The 19,763-nt window shown below is 41.7% G+C and overlaps 1 protein-coding gene across 13 annotated transcripts in view; it reads right to left on the bottom strand.

The window, feature by feature from the left end:
• The window catches only part of tenm4 (teneurin transmembrane protein 4), a 630,468-nt gene that overhangs the window by 325,775 nt on the left and 284,930 nt on the right, over window positions 1-19,763 (bottom strand). For all 13 annotated transcript variants that reach the window (XM_057839253.1, XM_057839252.1, XM_057839254.1 and 10 more), the window contains one exon: window positions 1,286-1,450. In XM_057839253.1, the coding sequence (XP_057695236.1) occupies window positions 1,286-1,450 (165 nt within the window). The remainder of the gene's footprint in view (window positions 1-1,285; window positions 1,451-19,763) is intronic.

Genomic DNA, 19,763 nt, shown 5'->3' with positions numbered 1-19,763 from the left:
CTATTGCAATTAGTTGGAAAGACACAATAACATTACGCTGCATCAACAATATCTAATCAAGCTCCTCATTCACTGTTCATGTTTATGTAGAGACTGCATGATTCAATCATGCTCACCTTGGAAACATGATGGTTTCTTGCTGAAAATGCACACTGTCTTTTAGTAAACTTTACAACCTGCCTGATTCATTTTTTTGAGTGTGGAATCATCTCAGACTGGTTTCTTGAACATGCCAATGAGTTCACTGTACTCAAATGGCCTTCACAGTCCCCAGATCTCAATCCAATAGAGGGATGTGGTGGAACGGGAGATTCACATCATGGATGTGCAGCCGACAAATCTGCACCAACTATGTGATGCCATCATGTCAATATGGACCAAACTCTCTGAGGAATGCTTCCAGCACCTTGTTGAATCTATGTCACGAAGAACTGAGGCAGTTCTGAAGGCAAAAGGGGGTCCAACCCGTTACTAGCATGGTGTACCTAATAAAGTGGCCGGTGAGTGGATATTTTTTTTAAATCCCACACTTTCACTGTACAGACATTGGCAAACTGTCACTGTTGGTGGTCCGCTCGTCAGACGTGACCAACCCAATTAGCTGATTTGGCTGAAGTTCATGTAAATGTTGTGCTTGTGCTGCGTTGGCAAAACAAGGCAGAGACAGCTCTTCATTGTTACCACTGACAGCAGCCCAGAATGAGACTTCTTCCAAAAACTATTGATTTCCAATCCTTGGCAGCTGAGCTCGGACCTTTTCCGTCGCCGCCGCCTTGCTAAACGCACTTTTCTGCCATGTGTTAAATGAAAAAAGACAAGTGTGGGATTCATCTATATGGTAATGACCCCTTTCTCTACCTTTGCGGCCTGCCGGTGTCAAATGACACGGCGACATTTTGGCCCATTTGCTCCGAAATGCAAGCAAACTTTCCCGGAGCCGAGCTGTCGGCGCCGTGGGGCGAGCGCGTGCTCTCTTTGGCAGATGAAAGGACGGCATCCGTTGCGAAGGGTTGTGAGCGGTTAATCCCCCCCCAAAAGCCCCGCAGCGGTAGCCCCGGGACACCAGACCCCTAAGCTGTGCCATTTTCTCCCTCCAGGAACAAATAAGGCTTTCCCACTGACAAGCACTTTCATAGGATTACAATGCAGATCTGGCCGTGTACCGCAGAGGCCTGAGTGGGCGCGATCCGAAGACTTGCTGCAAATGTCATTGTCAAACTTTTGTACTTCCGACTAAACTTTCAGCCTGTCTTGTGGCGATAAAAAGCTTTGAAGGCGAACTTACTGTCGTCTTTGCCCCTTCGATCAGGTACCTCCGAGCCCGAGTTGCCCAGCGGCCTCAAGGTCAGGTCGGTAGGAAATGGCGGGCCACTCGTATTGTCGTCCGTCACGTGGAACAACTGCCGCTGCGTGGGTTTCAGGTGCCAGTTTAGCCCTAAAAGGTGCATGGCTGGAAGGGGAGACAACAAAATGAATCAATGCATTTGAAGACTGAAAGTTAATGGTGATGTTTCAGTGCCATTGACAGCGAAAGATCTAGATATCTACTACCAATTAACCCTTTAACACCGAACGTGTCGGATGCGACACGTTTACGCATATCATCTTTGAAGCCTTGTAACGCTGTAATTACGTCACCCACGCTCCCCTGGTTGCTTTCGTTTGAAAGTACGGAAGTTGATGTCCACACCAGTTTTTATTTGAAGTCAATCGACCAAGTAAAATGGGAGATAATGTCATTTGAGTTTTATAGTTTTATTGCACTCATAAATATGTATTAAAACGCTACATGGACCATGTGTCTATCTCCATATTTCCATCATTTCTTGTGTTTTTTTCAAAACCGAAAGCAGCACAAAAGACTACATATCCCAAGAGCCGTTGTGATGTCAAGAAGGACGAACCTAATGTGAACATTTTTAATAAATTGACGAGCCAGGCGCCAACTAAGGGAAAGGAGACACGCGAAGCAAGCAACGGCCGGTTGAATTGGGCGAGCGACTTTGAAACATGGAGAATGAATCGAAAACTAAATTTAGCGCAAGCTAATGCATTATTTCATTAACTCAAGGAATAGGATGAGCTGTATTTTTCATTGTTTTCCTCGGATTACTCGGCGTCTCGGCGAGTAGAAGTGACAGCAGCGCTCAAACGACGGATGAGTAGGCTGTGTGACATTGTATGTGACACAGCTCTGAAAAAAATGAATTGAACTGAACTACTTGTCAATATTTTTAAAAACACTTTTTTTTCAATGTTTATTATTTTTTCTTCACTATGAATCTTTTCAATGTTTATATAGATGTGTGTTCGAGAAGCTCGATTGCATGTACATATATACCTTTTATAAGGTGATGGGTACAACACCTAACTTCACAAAGAGATATCCTCCAAATCCTTTTTGTGTTGAATAATATATATATTTTTTTCCTCACTATTTTGCACTGTATAAAACATGTTTTGACCATAGTATGTGTAAAGGCCAAAAACGCCTATGACCATAGCTGCTGTTTGTGTTGAATTGTCAAACATAAAACTATTTAATCATTTTTTTTTTCTATTGAATGGTTATCCTAGCAAATTAAATAAATATTATCAAGCTTCAAAATGGTTGGTTGAGCATGTTTGGTTGTCAGTGGGACTTCAACATTACAAATTTTGAAATAAGATTTTGGGATTTTTTTTGTCTTTTTGGGTCCAAAATGTGGATTAAAGTTGGTCAGCGAAGAAAACAACAGTTTGGACATGAAGTTCAAGGTATCCTGAAAAAAGGGACCCAACTTGGCCATTGTGAACAGTTTTTTTCTTTGAAATATAAAGGCAACATCAAAGGCATGCAAATTCGGCCAAAATAGGCTTAGGTGTTAAAGTGTTAAACATTATGAAATTACCCATAAATAAAGATCCACAATACAAATTTTACAAAAAAAAAATAAACATAAGACTGAAATGCAAATAAATCTGTGAAATGTTTATTATTATTATTTATGTTTCACTAACCCCCCCAAACAAAATCAACAATTTCAAAATTATTTAAAGGTAACCATGGACAGAAAGACTTGTAGTTCTCTAAAGATAAATGTTAGTACGAGAAATAATAATTTGATATTAAAACCGTTTTTCATGTTTTTGCTTTAATAAAATTTGTCAAATTAGTTTAACTAGTAGGTCGTCATTGTTGTGGACGACGCAATGCACTCCAGGCGGGGACTTCAATGGGCAGCGCTGCCGTACTTCTACAGTGTCACTCATTGGCTACATAAACATTTTGTCGGTTGTCGAAGGGCACCAGAGACAAAATTGTAGACCTACACCAGGCTGGGAAGACTGAATCTGCAATAGGTAAACGCTTGGTGTAAAGAAATCAAATGTGGGAGCAATTATTAGAAAATGGAAGACATACAAGACCACTGATAATCTCCCTCGATCTGGGGCTCCATGCAAGAGCTCACCCCGTGGCATCAAAATGATAACAAGAACGGTGAGCAAAAATCCCAGAACCACACGGGGGTACCTAGTGAATGACCTACAGAGAGCTGGGACCACAGTAACAATGGCTACTATCAGTAACACAATGCGCTGCACTGCCAGGCGTGTCCCCCTGCTGAAGAAAGTACACGTCCAGGCCCGTCTGCGGTTCGCTAGAGAGCATTTGGATGATCCAGAAGAGGACTGGGAGAATGTGTTATGGTCAGGTGAAACCAAAATAGAACTTTTTGGTAGAAACTCAGGTTCTAACGCTATCTTGTCCTTGTTTTATAAATCTTTTATTGAATCGGTTATTACTTTTGCTTTTATTGCCTGGTATGGGGGAATTAGCCTGAAGGAGAAAAATAACATCAACCATAAATAGGAAAATAGGCTGTCCACAGGTCTCCTTAACAGATATCTATGAGAGGCAGGTCATGAGGAAGGCAAAACACATACTGAATTGTGTACAACATCCCCTTCATTGCTCGTTTGAGGTCCTCCCGTCAGGCAGGAGATTCAGAGTCCCTTGTTTTAAATCGGACAAAGAACTCCTTCCTACCCAGTGCAATTCGGTTGCTAAATTTGCACAATTCTTGCACTTAGATGCAAAACTGTCAATGGCATTTTAAATTTGTAGTCTGTGTTATTTTATTGTATATGTATGAGTTGTTGTGTTATCTGTTATCTGTATGCTTACCTGCTGTAAGACAAGTTTCCCCTTCTTAGGGGACAATAAACTTAAACTGAACTGAACTTGTGTTTGGAGGAGAAAGAATACTGAATTGCATCCGAAGAACACCATACCCACTGTGAAGCATGGGGTGGAAACATCATGCTTTGGGCCTGTTTTTCTGCAAAGGGACCAGGACGGCTGATCTTTTTAAAGGAAAGAATGAATGGGGACATGTAGCGAGAGATTACGCGAGAAAACGCGGGTTTGAATCCTGCTGGAGACCTTTATTGAGTTGCTTTTGCTGCTTGTTTTGTGAAATATTGACAGTGCTGCTCATCACTTTCAATTCAAATTGGAAGGGTCGAACCGACAACATTTTTATGTAACTAAAGAGTGACACTATGGTAGCTCGGCAGCACCGCCAACAAGTGACGTCATCGCCCAGAGTGCATTGCGTCGTCAACAATGGCGACCTACAAGTTTAACTAATTTTACAAATGTTATTAAAAAGAAAACATTAAGAGGGGTTTTAATATCAAATTATTATAACTCATACTGGCATTTATCTTTTAAGAATTAAATGTTTTTCTATCCGCGGTACCCTTTACAAGTGTGACAACAAATAAGCGCCGACGATAACGGCCCATAACTGTACGGTGTTGAAAATTCTCCACTTGACACAGAGTTTAAGGCCAATTTCGCTGAGCTTTGGCATCCGTGTGTCGCGTGCAGACCTCAGGCGACAACATCTGTTGGAGCAGACCCCTTTGCTGCCTTGTGATTGCTTAGCGCTGATTACCCCACATGAGTAAAACCCGAAAGCACAAAAATATGCTTGCTGATATTTTACAAGGTCGACAAAAGAGACATCCTACAATAGTGGTGCAGGGGGGCAGAGGTGGCAAAGGCAGAGAGGGGTGACAGATCACCAATACGAGAATGGACAAGATGAGCTTAGCGAGGCAAAAAGAAGAAATACGTCGGAATTCCACAGTCAGCAGAAAAAAGGAACTCAGTAGGCCCGTTTTATTGGTTTGTTGCTTTTCTTAATCTCTCCTAGTAAATAACCACCATCGAGATGCCGATCGATCGGGTCCGATCACGTCATTTTCAAAGTATCGGAATCACCAAAAAAAAATATCGGACATACCTTTTTTTAATATATATGTTTTTTTAAATGAAATCGTTTTCTAATTGTATTTAACGCGTTAACGGCGGTAATTAAATTTTTTAAAATTAATCACGTTAAAATGTTTAACGCAATTAACGCATGCGCTGCACGACCCACTCACGCATTGTCGCGTTCAATCTATAATGGCGCCGTTTTACCTATATATAGAGCTAAAACGCAGCGTAAAATGTGTAGAGAGAATTTTGGCAGCCTTTGGAGCCTTTTTTTTAATTGGCTAAAGCCTTACAATCCCTCTCTCAACAATTAGAAACATCGTGGGAAGCAATGTGGGGAAGAAAGGTAGTAGTTGATCTTTTTCTTAACACCTTATGTTATTTCCCAGCGCAGAGAAGATATATATATCAATTGGTGCCACTACAGACAGTCATGGTTGCACTTCCCATCATGCATTTGGGCAGAACAGTTAAATGGCTAAAGTATCATTTACTGAAAGCTCAACAAATACACTAGATGGCAATATTTAGTCACAATATACAAAGTCACATTTATCCTTTAAGAATTACAAGTCTTTCTATCCGTGGATCCCTCTCACAGAGAGAATGTTAATAATGTAAATGCCATCTTGAGGATTTATTGTCAAAATAAACAAATACAGTACATATGTACTGTATGTTGAATGTATATATTCGTCCGAGTTTTATTCATTTTTTTTCTTAATGCATTGCCAAAATGTATATGATCGGTAAAAATTATCGGGAATGATTGGAATTGAATCGGGATGCAAAAAAAAAGAAAATGCAATCGGTTAGGGAAATATCGGGATCGGCAGATACTAAACTAAAACGATCGGGATCGGGAGCAAAAAAACATGATCGGAACAACCCTATTGTGAATGAAATGGACCACTTGGATGTGTGTGGAAGTGATCGCTATATTAATTTAGTTTTTTTAATCCCGCGCCATGAAAATAAAGTGACTTCCAGCAACAGTCTCGAGTTGAGAAAGAGGGCGCTGTGATGTGTACGGAGGAAGGAGTCCTCTTCACTAGGACAATCACGGTTTGAGTTGCCCTCGCTCACTTGCCCTAAGCACTTGCTATGACGTCACACGGAGGCCACTTGGAGGGCGGAGGGAAAGTGGGCGGAGGGGGAGCAAAAGACGTAAATGGAACACACCTGCCCTCGTTCACTCACAGGCAAGAAAATCATGAAACAACCACAAGGTTTTGGAGTAGAGCTATACTGCCAATTCCAAATCAGTGGCGCCTCCAGAAATTCTTCATAGGGGTGGCCAAATGGGGCCACTTAAAACCTTGAGGTGGCACACCAAAAAATAAAAGCCATAATTTCAGGTTTTTATGATGTTGTAGGAATAAACAGGCCAGTAGAACACTGCCAGATTGACTTAAGGACACGCCTACTGATATATTTTTGTTGCGTTACAGTGGGGCAAATAAGTATTTAGTCAACCACTAATAGTGCAAGTTCTCCTACTTGAAAATATTGGAGAGGCCTGTAATTGTCAACATGGGTAAACCTCAACCATGAGAGACAGAATGTGGAAAAATAAACAGAAAATCACATTGTTTGGTTTTTAAAGAATTTATTTCCAAATTAGAGTGGAAAATAAGTATTTGGTTACCAACAAACAAGCAAGATTTCTGGCTGTCAAAGAGGTCTAACTTCTTCTAACGAGGCTCCACTCACTACCTGTATTAATGGCACCTGTTTGTAAGTATAAAAGACACCTGTCCACAATCTCAGTCAGTCACACTCCAAACTCTACTATGGCCAAGACCAAAAGAGCTGTCGAAGGACACCAGAGACAAAATTGTAGACCTGCACTTGGCTGGGAAGACTGAATTTGCAATAGGTAAAACGCTTGGTGTAAAGAAATCAACTGTGGGAGCAATTATTAGAAAATGGAAGACATACAAGACCACTGATAATCTTCTTCGATCTGGGGCTCCATGCAAGATCTCACATTGTGGTGTCAAAATGATAACAAGAACTGGGACCACAGTAACAAAGGCTACTATCAGTTACACAAGGACTCAAATCCTGCACTGCCAGACGTGTCCCCTGCTGAAGCCAGTACACGTCCAGGCCCATCTGCGGTTCGCTAGACAGCATTTGGATGATCCAGAATAGGACTTGGAGAATGTGTTATGGTCAAATGAAACCAAAATAGAACTTTTTGGTAGAAACACAGGTTCTCGTGTTTGGAGGAGAAAGAATACTGAATTGCATCCGAAGAACACCATACCCACTGTGAAGCATGGGGGTGGAGACATCATGCTTTGGGGCTGTTTTTCTGCGAAGGGACCAGGATGACTGATCTTTTTAAAGGAAAGAATGAATGGGACCATAGAGCGAGGGATTTTGAGTGAAAATCTCCTTCCATCAGCAAGGACATTTAGGATGAGGCGTGGCAGGGTCTTTCAGCATGACAATGATCCCAGGCACACAACCAGGGCAACAAAGGAGTGGCTTCGTAAGAAGCATTACAAGGTCCTGGAGTGGCCTAGCCAGTCTCCAGATCTCAACCCCATAGAAAATCTGTGGAAGCAGTTGAAAATCTGTGTTGCCCAACGACAGCCCCAAAACATCACTGCTCTAGAGAAGATCTGCATGGAGGAATGGGCCAAAATACCAGCAACAGTGTATGAAAAGCCTGTGAAAAGTTACAGAAAATGTTTGGCCTCCGCTATTGCCAACAAAGGGTACATAACAAAGTATTGACATGAACTTTTGGTATTGATCAAATACTGATTTTCCACCATGATTTGCAAATAAATTCTTTAAAAATCAAACACTTTGATTTTCTGTTTTTTTTTTTTCCACATTCTGTCTCTCATGGTTGAGGTTTACCCATGTTGACAATTACAGGCCTCTCTAATATTTTCAAGTGGGAGAACTTGCACAATTGGTGGTTGACTAAATACTTATTTGCCCAACTGTATATTGTATTTTGTACACTATTATATTGTGCTAATGTGCATAGTCCATAGTAGTCCAATCAACATTTTGAGTTCCGCAGCTACTACTAACATTATACTGGCCCGTGGGGTGGCCAACAAATTCACTGGGGTGAGCAGTGGCCAGGCCTGGCCACCCCCTGGTGGCACCATTATTCTACATCGCACAAAATGCACGGCGACTCATGTCAATAAACCGGAGACGTATTCCGCGCTTGATGGCAATACGTCGGTACCTGGGAATTATCAAATTATTAGTTTTGTATCAAATTTCATTTGGGATATTCTTGATTTATTTGTCAATACCTTATAATTTGTAGACAAATTTGTTGTTTAAATGCATTTAACCTATTTGAAGTTTAGTTTCAGTCCCTCCCAGTGCCATTTGATTGACAGACCATTCCTTTTGTTAACAGCAAAAGAGAAAAGATAAGCAAAATGGAAACATCAGTGAAAAAAATTCTCCACCCCCCCACCTTTTTTTATGGCAAAAGTGAAAGGCGATAAAAAAAAAAATTATTTCATTATTATTTATTCATTTATTTCCCTTTATATTTATTTATTTATTCATGTGTCTTTTTTAATTTTGGGACTATTGTGATTCCATACGTTCCGCCATAACTGCCACATACAGTCTCATTTTTTTATTTTTATTTTTTAAAAACAATGATGAATTTTACAATTCGAAAGGCTGTTTGGTATAACATTCAAACACCGTGCTGGCAGGTTAATTCATTTTCCTCTTCTTTGGTGGTATATACAGTGGGGCAAATAAGTATTTAGTCAACCACTAATTGTGCAAGTTCTCCCACTTGAAAATATTAGAGAGTCCTGTAATTGTCAACATGGCAAAACCTCAACCATGAGAGACAGAATGTGGGGGGAAAAAAAACGAAAATCACATTGTTTGATTTTTAAAGAATTTATTTGCAAATCATGGTGGACAATAAGAATTTAGTCAAGACCAAAAGTTCATCTCAATTCTTTGTTATGTACCCTTTGTTGGCAATAACGGACGCCAAACGTTTTCTGTAACTCCTCACAAGCTTTTCACACACTGTTGCTGGTATTTTGGCCCATTCCTCCATGCAGATCTCCTCTAGAGCAGTGATGTTTTGGGGCTGCCGTTGGGCAAGACAGATTTTCAACTGCTTCCACAGATTTTCTATGGGGTTGAGATCTGGAGACTGGCTAGCCCACTCCAGGACCTTGTAATGCTTCTTACAAAGCCACTCCTTTGTTGCCCTGGCTGTGTGCCTGGGATCATTGTCATGCTGAAAGACCCAATCACGTCTCATCTTCAATGCCCTTGCTGATGGAAGGAGATTTTCACTCAAAATCTCTCGATACATGGCCCCATTCATTCTTTCCTTTACACAGATCAGTCGTCCTGGTCCCTTTGCAGACAAACAGCCTCAAAGCATAATGTTTCCACCCCCATGCTTCACAGTGGGTATGGTGTTCTTCGGCTGCAATTCAGTATTCTTTCTCCTCCAAACATGAAAACCTGTGTTTCTACCAAAAAGTTCTATTTTGGTTTCATCTGACCATAACACATTCTCCAAGTCCTCTTCTGGATCATCCAAATGCTCTCTAGCGAACTGCAGACGGGCCTGGACGTGTTCTTTCTTCAGCAGGGGCAGACATATGGCAGTGCTGGATTTGAGGGCCTGGCGGCGCATTGTGTTACTGATAGTAGCCTTCGTTACTGTGGTCCCAGGTCTCTGTAGGTCGTTCACTAGGTCCCCCCGTGTGGTTCTGGGATTTTTTGCTCACCGTTCTTATTATCATTTTGACACCACGGGGTGAGCTCTTGCATGGAGCCCCAGATCGAGGGAGGTTATCAGTGGTGTTGTATATCTTCCATTTTCTAATAATTGCTCCCATAGTTGATTTCTTTACACCAAGCGTTTTACCTATTGCAGATTCAGTCTTCCCAGTCAGGTGCAAGTCTACAATTTTGTCTCTGGTGTCCTTCGACAGCTCTTTGGTCTTGGCCATAGTGGAGTTTGGAGTGTGACTGACTGCGGTTGTGGACAGGTGTCTTTTATCCCGATAATGAGTTAAAACAGGTGCCATTAATACAGATAACGAGTGGAGCCTCATTAGACCTCGATAGAAGAAGTTAGACCTCTTTGACAGCCAGAAATCTTGCTTGTTTGTAGGCAACCAAATACTTATTTTCCACACTAATTTGGAAATAAATTCTTTAAAAATCAAACAATGTGATTTTCTGTTTTTGTTTTTTTTTCCACATTCTGTCTCTCATGGTTGAGGTTTACCCAGGTTGACAATTACAGGCCTCTCTCATCTTTTCAAGTAGGAAAACTTGCACAATTGGTGGTTGCCTAAATACTTATTTGCCCCACTGTATACAGCAGCCAACGGTGTTTGAGCTTCATTATCACCACCGCATGGACATATTTTCCATGCACCATTGCAATGCATTGTGGGATACAGGGAGCTCCGGAGTGACCATCGTTTTTCACTCGATCACTGAGCCCTTAGAGGGTCCATCTCACCAAGTTCACTTCGCTGATTTGGGAATTGGAACGGCCCTTAAGATGGTGGCGGGGATTCCCCCGGGGGACGGTGGCTACGGCATGTGAGCGAGGGCTCATTTAAACCACGATTGAAACGCAGCCTATACAGCCGTACGGTTGTATAAGAAGGACTAAGGATTCAGCTGATTTTGCGGATTAATAAGTTTATTTTTCGCATCACGCCGGCCAAACGGCTGCAGAAAAATCTTGTTGTATGAGGGAGAGGCGTGTGCGCCTTTTTGGGGTTCAAAAGGTTCCCATTCACTGCTGGATATTGTCCAAAACAAGCCCTACTACTGTGGGAACATGGGACTTATGAGGAAGTGAGCAAACATCGTGTTTTGTATTATGTCAAATACTGCGATCATTTTAATACGGAGGTGGCTTGCATTTTGTGGTTGACATGCTCCTTGTCCCCTCAACCGACAACCGGCGGCTTGTCGCACATCCCCCCGCCGGGCGAGCACCATACTCAGCTCTTGCCCTTTTGGTTTGCCTGGTGTTCTGTCAAATTTTCCGACCGATCAGAAATTGCAACTTTGTTATAAAAATAGCCGCGAATACAGCGATTACAAAGTAAACACTACAAACTTTCTTTTAATAACGGACTAATTACGTTTGATCATGAATGGGCTTGTAAAAAGCTTCCTCATACACATTAGCTGCATGTTAGCTGCACAACAACCGCCTTCCTCCACTGTTTACGACTTTGCCGTGTAGTAAAGCATTACTTTGCCATATTCCTGTTGACCATTTGGCAGCTAAATGCTCCTCCGAAGTCGGCCGATTTGTTCAGCAGTCATTGTCCAGCTGCTTCCCCGGTGAGCTCCCCTGTCCGAAGTAGCAGGGGAACGAGCTGTAAATCGCTCCCCGCCGGGCAGTTTGCCGATCGGCGAAGTCAATCGACAACCCAGTCGTCATGTGAATGATCCGGGCTAGTTATGTGTGATTTTCCGCTTCGAAGACTTTGAAACATCACTCGGTTCGGGTTAGCATGTCGGCTAGCTGTCACGCCTCTTGGTTTGTTTACATTCTCCGAAGCCGGGGAAGAGAAATGACATAAACCCAATTTAGGTGGCATAAATTATCGTTCGGGAGGTGCGACAGTAAAGGTGAAGTCGACAGTTTTGACCATTATGTAGTAATTTTGCCATGTCGTCTTGAGTAAATGCATTTTTAATTATTTCATATTCCATTTAGCACAAGACTGTTATTTGTCATGCCCATGTCATTTATTTAGCTACTGGGGAAAAATACTTGGATAAAAAAATATCCTGTACAAAATAGAGTAGAGAGACTGAAAAAAATGACATTTTTGGGCTCTTTTCGTTGCATTTTCCTTGTTGTGAATAATTTCCCCTCAATGGGCTGCATACTAAATCAGATGAAATCGTGACTCATCCACCTGTTGGGGACGCTAGAGCCCTATAATGGTAGGGGTGGCTAACCGGCAGATTAAAAGACTAATTTCTCGTCACCTGCGCTTTGCTAAATTGTTCTATTTAGTCGAATTGTCTCAAAATATGATCCTAATTCACATAATAATCCTATTTAAGACTTTTTTCTCCTGTCGTACGCACTTTAAAACAGTTCATCTTTAAATTCACAGACGCTAAGTGCATTTGTCGTTTCGTCAATAAGCGGACAAAATCTTTCAACGTTGGATCATTTTGTGTACTTTATCTTCTCTCTTCAAAGTCTTGCTCTCTCCTGATTCATTTCCATAAACGTCGCAAAGTAACGTTGCTAAATTAAAAACTATATGCAAAGCGATGGCTTTGATTAAGTGTCTGTTGTCATTTGATTTGTTTTGACACACAACGAAGCCCATTTATTAAAAATAGCGGCTTTTTCAACTTTATAGGAGACAAATGATCGGATTCACGCGGCTCTGTTTTGTTATTGTGTGGTTTCAGCTTTTTTCCTGTAAACTATTTACATGCAGTTTATTGTTTTGTTGTAATGTTTCGATCGCTTAATTCGCTCCAAAAAAGTTTCTCCCCAACCCTCGACAAAGCTTTGATCTTAGCTGGCAATGACAAGTGGCGAACAGACCAAACACTCGTCTTTTTGTTTGTCACTGCCAAGAGCCGCTCCATTTTGATTTGTGGTTTTACTCCGAGTTTGCGGCGAGAGGGGGACAAAGTGAGCTCGGCAGGCGGGAAGCTCACTTTCACAAAGTCACCAGGCGGGATGTGTCGTTCCTAGTGTCCTAGTAATGCGTCTTGCCGGGGCTCATTCTTCATCCCGTCCGTCCCCGAGGCCTCCGATGGCAAACGAGCGCTCCCATCTTTAAAGATTTACGTCGGGGAATCTGTCACGGGCTGAGAGAGACGCCCTATTTTGTTGTTTTTTTGCTGCTTCCTGTACAAACTTCGCAATGACACAGGGACGTTTCTGTAGGATTAACTCGATGCGTCTAATGAGATCTCCACTGACAGAGACGAGCAGCGCTGTCGACAAGGCGCTGACCTGTTGAGATTTTCCCAGCACATGTTATGGCCTCCTTTCGCTTACATCTTGGCAGGAAAGTCAGGTCACGCCGGGTTCCAATTAGGGGACACGGAAACGAAAGACTCCTCTGCCAATTTGAGGTGAGTCGGTAGTGCTTGCCACTGGCCCGACTCGGTCTTCTGATGTAATGACCCTCGCGACGGCCGCTTTTTGGCTCATATCGACGGTTTTAATCATCAAAGCGGAAAATGAACTCGGCACCAAGCGGTAACTCGTTCATTGCCGGAGACGGTTTGATTTGTTAACTGGAACTGTGGCAGTTCAGGTCCAACTTGGATGAAAGATTATGATCTGACTATCCGCGGTCATATCAAATCAGTCAATGCAATAGCTGTCTATTAGCAGAAGAACATACCAAAAGTGTTAAGGAGGCGTCATAAAAAACTACAAAAAAACCCCCAAAAAACCACTTAGTCTTAGGGATGTCCCCGATCACGTGATCGGACATCGAGTCAATCGTGTCATTGTTCAGAGGTTTGGAATGGGGTAAAAAAGATCAGTTTTTTAAATGAAATACAGTGGGGCAAATAAGAATTTAGTCAACCACCAATTATGCAAGTTCTCGTACTTGAAAAGATTAGAGAGGCCTGTAATTGTCAACATGGGTAAACCTCAACTATGAGAGACAGAATGTGGAAAAAAAACCAACAGAAAATCATATTGTTTGATTTTTAAAGAATTTATTTCCAAATTAGAGTGGAAAATAAGTATTTAGTCACCTACAAACAAGAAAGATTTTTGGCTGTCAAAGAGGTCTAACTTCTTAAACGAGGTCTAACGAGACTCCACTCACTACCTGTATTAATGGCACCTGTTTTAAGTCATTATCGGTATAAAAGACACCTGTCCACAACATCAGTCAATCACACTCCAAACCCCACTATTGCCAAGACCAAAGAGCTGTCGAAGGACACCAGAGACAAAATTGTAGACCTGCACTAGGCTGGGAAGACTGAATCTGCAATAGGTAAAATGCTCGGTGTAAAGAAATCAACTGTGGGAGCAATTATTAGAAAATGGAAGACATACAAGACCACTGATAATCTCCCTCGATCTGGGGCTCCATGCAAGATCTCGCCCCGTGGCGTCAAAATGATAACGAGAACGGTGAGCAAAAATCCCAGAACCACATGGGGGGACCTATTGAATGACCTACAGAGACCTGGGACCATAGTAACAAAGGCTACTATCAGTAACACAATGCGCCGCCAGGGACTCAAATCCTGCACTGCCAGACTTCTCCCCCTCCTGAAGCCAGTACACGTCCAGGCCCGTCTGCGATTCGCTAGAGAGCATTTGCATGATCCAGAAGAGGACAGGGAGAATGTGTTATGGTCAGATGGAACCAAAATAGAACTTTTGGTAGAAACACAGGTTCTCATGTTTGGAGGAGAAAGAATATTAAAAATGCATCCGAGGAACACCATACCCATTGTGAAGCATTGGGGTGGAAACATAATGCTTTGGGGCTGTTTTTCTGCAAAGGGACCAGGTCGACTCATCTGTGTAAAGGAAAGAATGAATGGGGCCATGTATTGAAAGATTTTGAGTGAAAATCTCCTTCCGTCAGCAAGGCCATTGAAGATGAGATGGGGGATGAGGGATCTTTCAGCATGACAGTGATCCCAAACACACAGCCAGGGCAACAAAGGAGTGGCTTCGTAAGAAGCATTTCAAGGTCCTGGAGTGGCCTAGCCAGTCTCCAGAGCTCAACCCCATAGAAAATCTGTGGAGGGAGTTGAAAGTCCGTGTTGCCCAACGACAGCCCCAAAACATCACTGCTCTAGAGGAGAGCTGCATGGAGGAATGGGCCAAAATACCAGACCAGTGTGTGAAAAGCTTGTGAGAGTTACAGAAAACGTTTGGCCTCTGTTATTGCCAGCAAAGGGTTCTTTACAAATTATTGAGATAAACTTTTGGTATTGACCAAATACTTATTTTCCACCATGATTTGCAAATAAATACTTTAAAAATCAAACAATGTGATTTTCTGTTTTTTTTGTGTTTCACTTTCTGTCTCTCATGGTTGAGGTTTACCCATGTTGACAATTACAGGCCTCTAATATTTTCAAGTTGGAGAACTTGCACAATTAGTGGTTGACTGAATACTTATTTGCCCCACTGTACATTATATTTATACAGTGGTACCTCTACATATGAAGTTAATTCGTACCAGGACCTTGTTTGTAAGTCGAAATGGTCGTATGTCGAGCTGGATTTTCCCATAAGAATACATTAAAATTCTATTAATTTGTTTCACAGCCCAAAAACCAACACTTAATCCTCCTGGCTCAGTCAAAAGAGCTGACTGAAGACCTGCGTTCAAGGATTGTTGATTTGTATCAAGCTGGGCAAGGATATAAAACCATCTCCAAAAGTCTGGATGTTCATCAATCGACAGTCAGAGAAGTTGTCTAAAAATGGAGAGAGTTTGGCACCTTTTCTTCTCTTCCAAGGAGTGGCCGTCCACCAAAGTTGACGCCAAGAGTTCAGCTCAGAATACTCAGAGAGGTAAAAAAAGAACCCTAGAGTGTCTGCTAAAGACTTACATAAATCACTGGCATAGTCCAATATCTATGCGCACACATCAACTATATGTAAAACTATGCCCAAGAATTGTGTTCATGGGAGGACTCCACGGAGGAAGCTACTGTTGTCTAAAAAAACATTGTTGCTCGTTTAATGTTCGTTAAAAAAAAAAAAATGTGGACACTCCACTGCAGTTTTGTCAAAATATTTTGTGGACATATGAAACCAAAGTTGATTTTTTTAGGAGTAACACACAGCATCATGTGTGGAGGAAAAATGGAACAGCTCACCAACGTTCAACACCTCATCCCCACCATGAAGCATGGTGGAATAAGCATCATGATTTGGGGCTGTTTTGCTGCCTCAGGGCCTGGAAAACTTGCAATCATTAATGGAAGAATGAATTCAAAAGTTTGTCATGATGTTTTGCAGGAAAACCTGGGGCCAACTGTCAGACAGTTGAAGTTGAATATAGGATGGATGCTGCAACAAGACACTAATCCAAAACACAGAAGTAAATCAACTTCTGAATGGTTTCAGAAGAACAAAATGCACATTTTGGAGTGGCCAAGTCAAAGTCCAGACTTGAACCCCATTGAGATGCTGTGGCAAGAGCTAAAGACATGCCAGACATCCCACAAATCTGACTGAACTACAGCAATTTTGGAGAGAAGAATGGGCAAAGATTAGTCCTGATCGATGTGCCAGAATGATCTGCAGCTACAGTAAGCGTCTAGTTGAAGTTATTGCTGCCAAATAGTAAATGTGATGATGGTATTTTTTCCCACTTCTGTCATTGTTTGCATACTATTCTCATTGAAATATGAAAACCTGTAAATGGTTGGGTGGTTTTAGTTGAAGCAGACACTGTTTTTTCATCTGTGTGATTTCGACAAAGATCAGATCACATTTGATGGTGATTTTAATGCAGAAATGTGAGAAATTCCAAAAGGTTTAGATACTTTTTCATACCACTGTACATTTCTACATGGATACCAGCAAATTGGGTGATTGTAGATTGCATGTGAGCGTGGTCTTTGGGTACGCGATTGCGTATCATACTCGAGAAATGACACACACATGTTATTTGTGAAGTTTTCAATCGTCAGGCCGTAACGCAATCCACTCCATCGAGTTACAAGTGGAGAACTGCGAACAAACAAAACCAACTCTGAGGTCACCACATGCATCACGAGGGATAATTGGCTTAACTAGACATCTCGCCTCCGGTTCCCCCAATTACGAGCTTGCACAATTAATTGCACTCCAAATCAAATGGCATTTTCTCATCAGCCTTTTAATTATACACAGCTACTGATTGAGGTGATGCTCTCTCCCCTAGTGTCTTGATGCACCTGGAGATGGTGTCATTTGGGGGTGGTGATTACAAAGCTTGATGAAGCAGAGGTTTTGGAAAGGAAAGGAAAATGCCGAAATGCTCAGCGAGGCAACACTATGACATGAAGTGTTGACAACTATTACGGTTAACAAATGATCAAATTGTAACATGATGGCATCAGAAATTGAACTAAAAAAATAATAATAAAATGTGAAAAAAAATAGATAAAACTTGCTCTCAACAATGTGTTTGTCCCCAAAAGACTGATTGCAACACAAAACATTCCTCAAGAAGACTTCATCACAAATGCACAAGAGCAACATTTTGGGCTAAAAACCCAAAGCTTGCATTTTTTGTGCGTTTGCGGCTAAAAATTTTGCATCTCGTGCAGACACAGATCTAATGTGCACTGCCTGCAGGTCCAAAGGTGTATTTTCATCCAAAAATGCCTGCGAAAAACAACTGTAATGGATCGCGCTGAGTAACCGGGCGAGTTCACGCTTGTTGTCAGTAGCAGTGTTGTTTTTGGCAGTCCTTTTAATTTTTGTCTTAGTCTTTTAGACGAAAATACTCATTAGTCTTAGTAATATTTTAGTCATTTCAAAAATGTGTCAGTCTTCATCTAGTTTTAGTCGACGAAGTCTCATACAAATTCCGTCTAGATTTAGTCGACGGTTACTCAAAATGTTTTCATCTGTAAAATTCTAAAGTTTTCGTGCAAAATGAAATAAAGGTTTCCAAAATTTCCGATGAACATAGACAAATGAGCACATACAGTGGGGCAAATAAGTATTTAGTCAACCACTAATTGTGCAAGTTCTCCCACTTGAAAATATTAGAGAAGCCTATAATTGTCAACATGGGTAAACCTCAACCGTGAGAGACAGAATGTGGAAAAAAAAAAAAACCCAGAAAATCACATTGTTTGATTTTTAAAGAATTTATTTGCAAATCATGGTGGAAAATAAGTATTTGGTCAATACCAAAAGTTAATCTCAATACTTTGTTATCCACCCTTTGTTGGCAATAACGGAGGCCAAACATTTTCTGTAACTCCTCACAAGCTTTTCACACACTGTTGCTGGTATTTTTGGCCCATTCCTCCATGCAGATCTCCTCTAGAGCTTTGATGTTTGGGGGCTGTCGTTGGGCAACACGGACTTTCAACTCCCTCCAAAGATTTTCTCTGGGGTTGAGATCTGGAGACAGGCTAGGCCACTCCAGGACGTTGAAATGCTTCTTACCAAGCCACTCCTTTGTTGCCCTGGCTGTGTGTTTGGGATCATTGTCATGCTGAAAGACCCAGCCACGTCTCATCTTCAATGCCCTTGCTGATGGAAGGAGATTTTCACTCAAAATCTCTGGATACATGGCCCCATTCATTCTTTCCTTTAAACAGGTCAGTTGCCCTGGTCCCTTCGCAGAAAAACAGCCCCAAAGTATGATGTTTCCACCTCCACTTCACAGTGGGTATGGTGCAATTCAGTATTCTTTTTCCTCCAATCACGAGAACCTGTGTTTCTACCAAAAAGTTCTTTTTTGTTTTCACCTGACCATAACACATTCTTCCAGTCCTCTTCTGGATCATCATGTAATTTCTTCAGCTGGAGGACACGTCTGGCAGTGCAGGATTTGAGTCCCTGGCGGCGCATTGTGTTACTGATAGAAGCTTTTGTTACTGTGGTCCCAGCTCTCTGTAGGTCATTCACTAGGTCCCCCCGTGTGGTTCTGGGATTTTTGCTCACCGTTCTAGTTATCATTTTGATGCCACAGTGAGAGGAGGGAGTTGAAAGTCCGTGTTGCCCAACGACAACCCCAAAACATCACTGCTCTAGAGGAGATCTGCATGGAGGAATGGGCCAAAATACCAGCAAGAGAGTGTGAAAAACTTGTGAAGAGTTACAGAAAACGTTTGGCCTCTATTAACTGCAGCACCTGGGGAAACCTCCATGCCGTCCGTGGAATAAAACAAATAATAAATATTGGTGGAAACGGATTACGCTACACAAGCACTTTATTATGCTTGTTGTTAACACTTGTGTATGTAAATCTGATGTTGGTAGATTGTTTTCTTCTTGGAGATGAAATGCATGTGTGGCGGCTTAGCATTTTTTTTTTACATAGCGTTTTGACAGTTCCATCATATTTTCCGAATCAAAGCACCGTGTACCAGAACAGAATTCCGGCCCTGAATCTTATACCCGAACCACCTTCTGGCCCTGAATCTTATACCGGAACTGCGTTCCTGACCGTTCTGGCCCACTTTCACCCCTTGTCGCGAGACGCAACCCTCCTGTGTCAAATGAATGAGGTAGGATCGAGCAGACCAGAAGTAACTCGTGTAAAAATACGGTGGATCCGGTCAATTTTCAAAAAAATATGCTATCAATTTTTTTTCAAAATTTTTGCGTGGTGCTTTAATTTGAGAAAATTCAAGTCGAAATCAAGTAAATCGGGTAAGTCGTAACCTGTATTACTTGGTTTATGTATAATTAGGGCTGTCAAAATTATCGCTTTAACAAGCGGTAATTAATTTTTTAAATTAATCCCGTTAAAATATTTGACGCAATTAACGCACAAATGCC

The sequence above is a fragment of the Corythoichthys intestinalis genome, chromosome 6 (genome assembly GCF_030265065.1).
Source record: "Corythoichthys intestinalis isolate RoL2023-P3 chromosome 6, ASM3026506v1, whole genome shotgun sequence".
NCBI classification, from domain to species: Eukaryota; Metazoa; Chordata; class Actinopteri; order Syngnathiformes; family Syngnathidae; genus Corythoichthys; species Corythoichthys intestinalis.
This window is presented reverse-complemented; position numbering and strand designations above follow the sequence as displayed.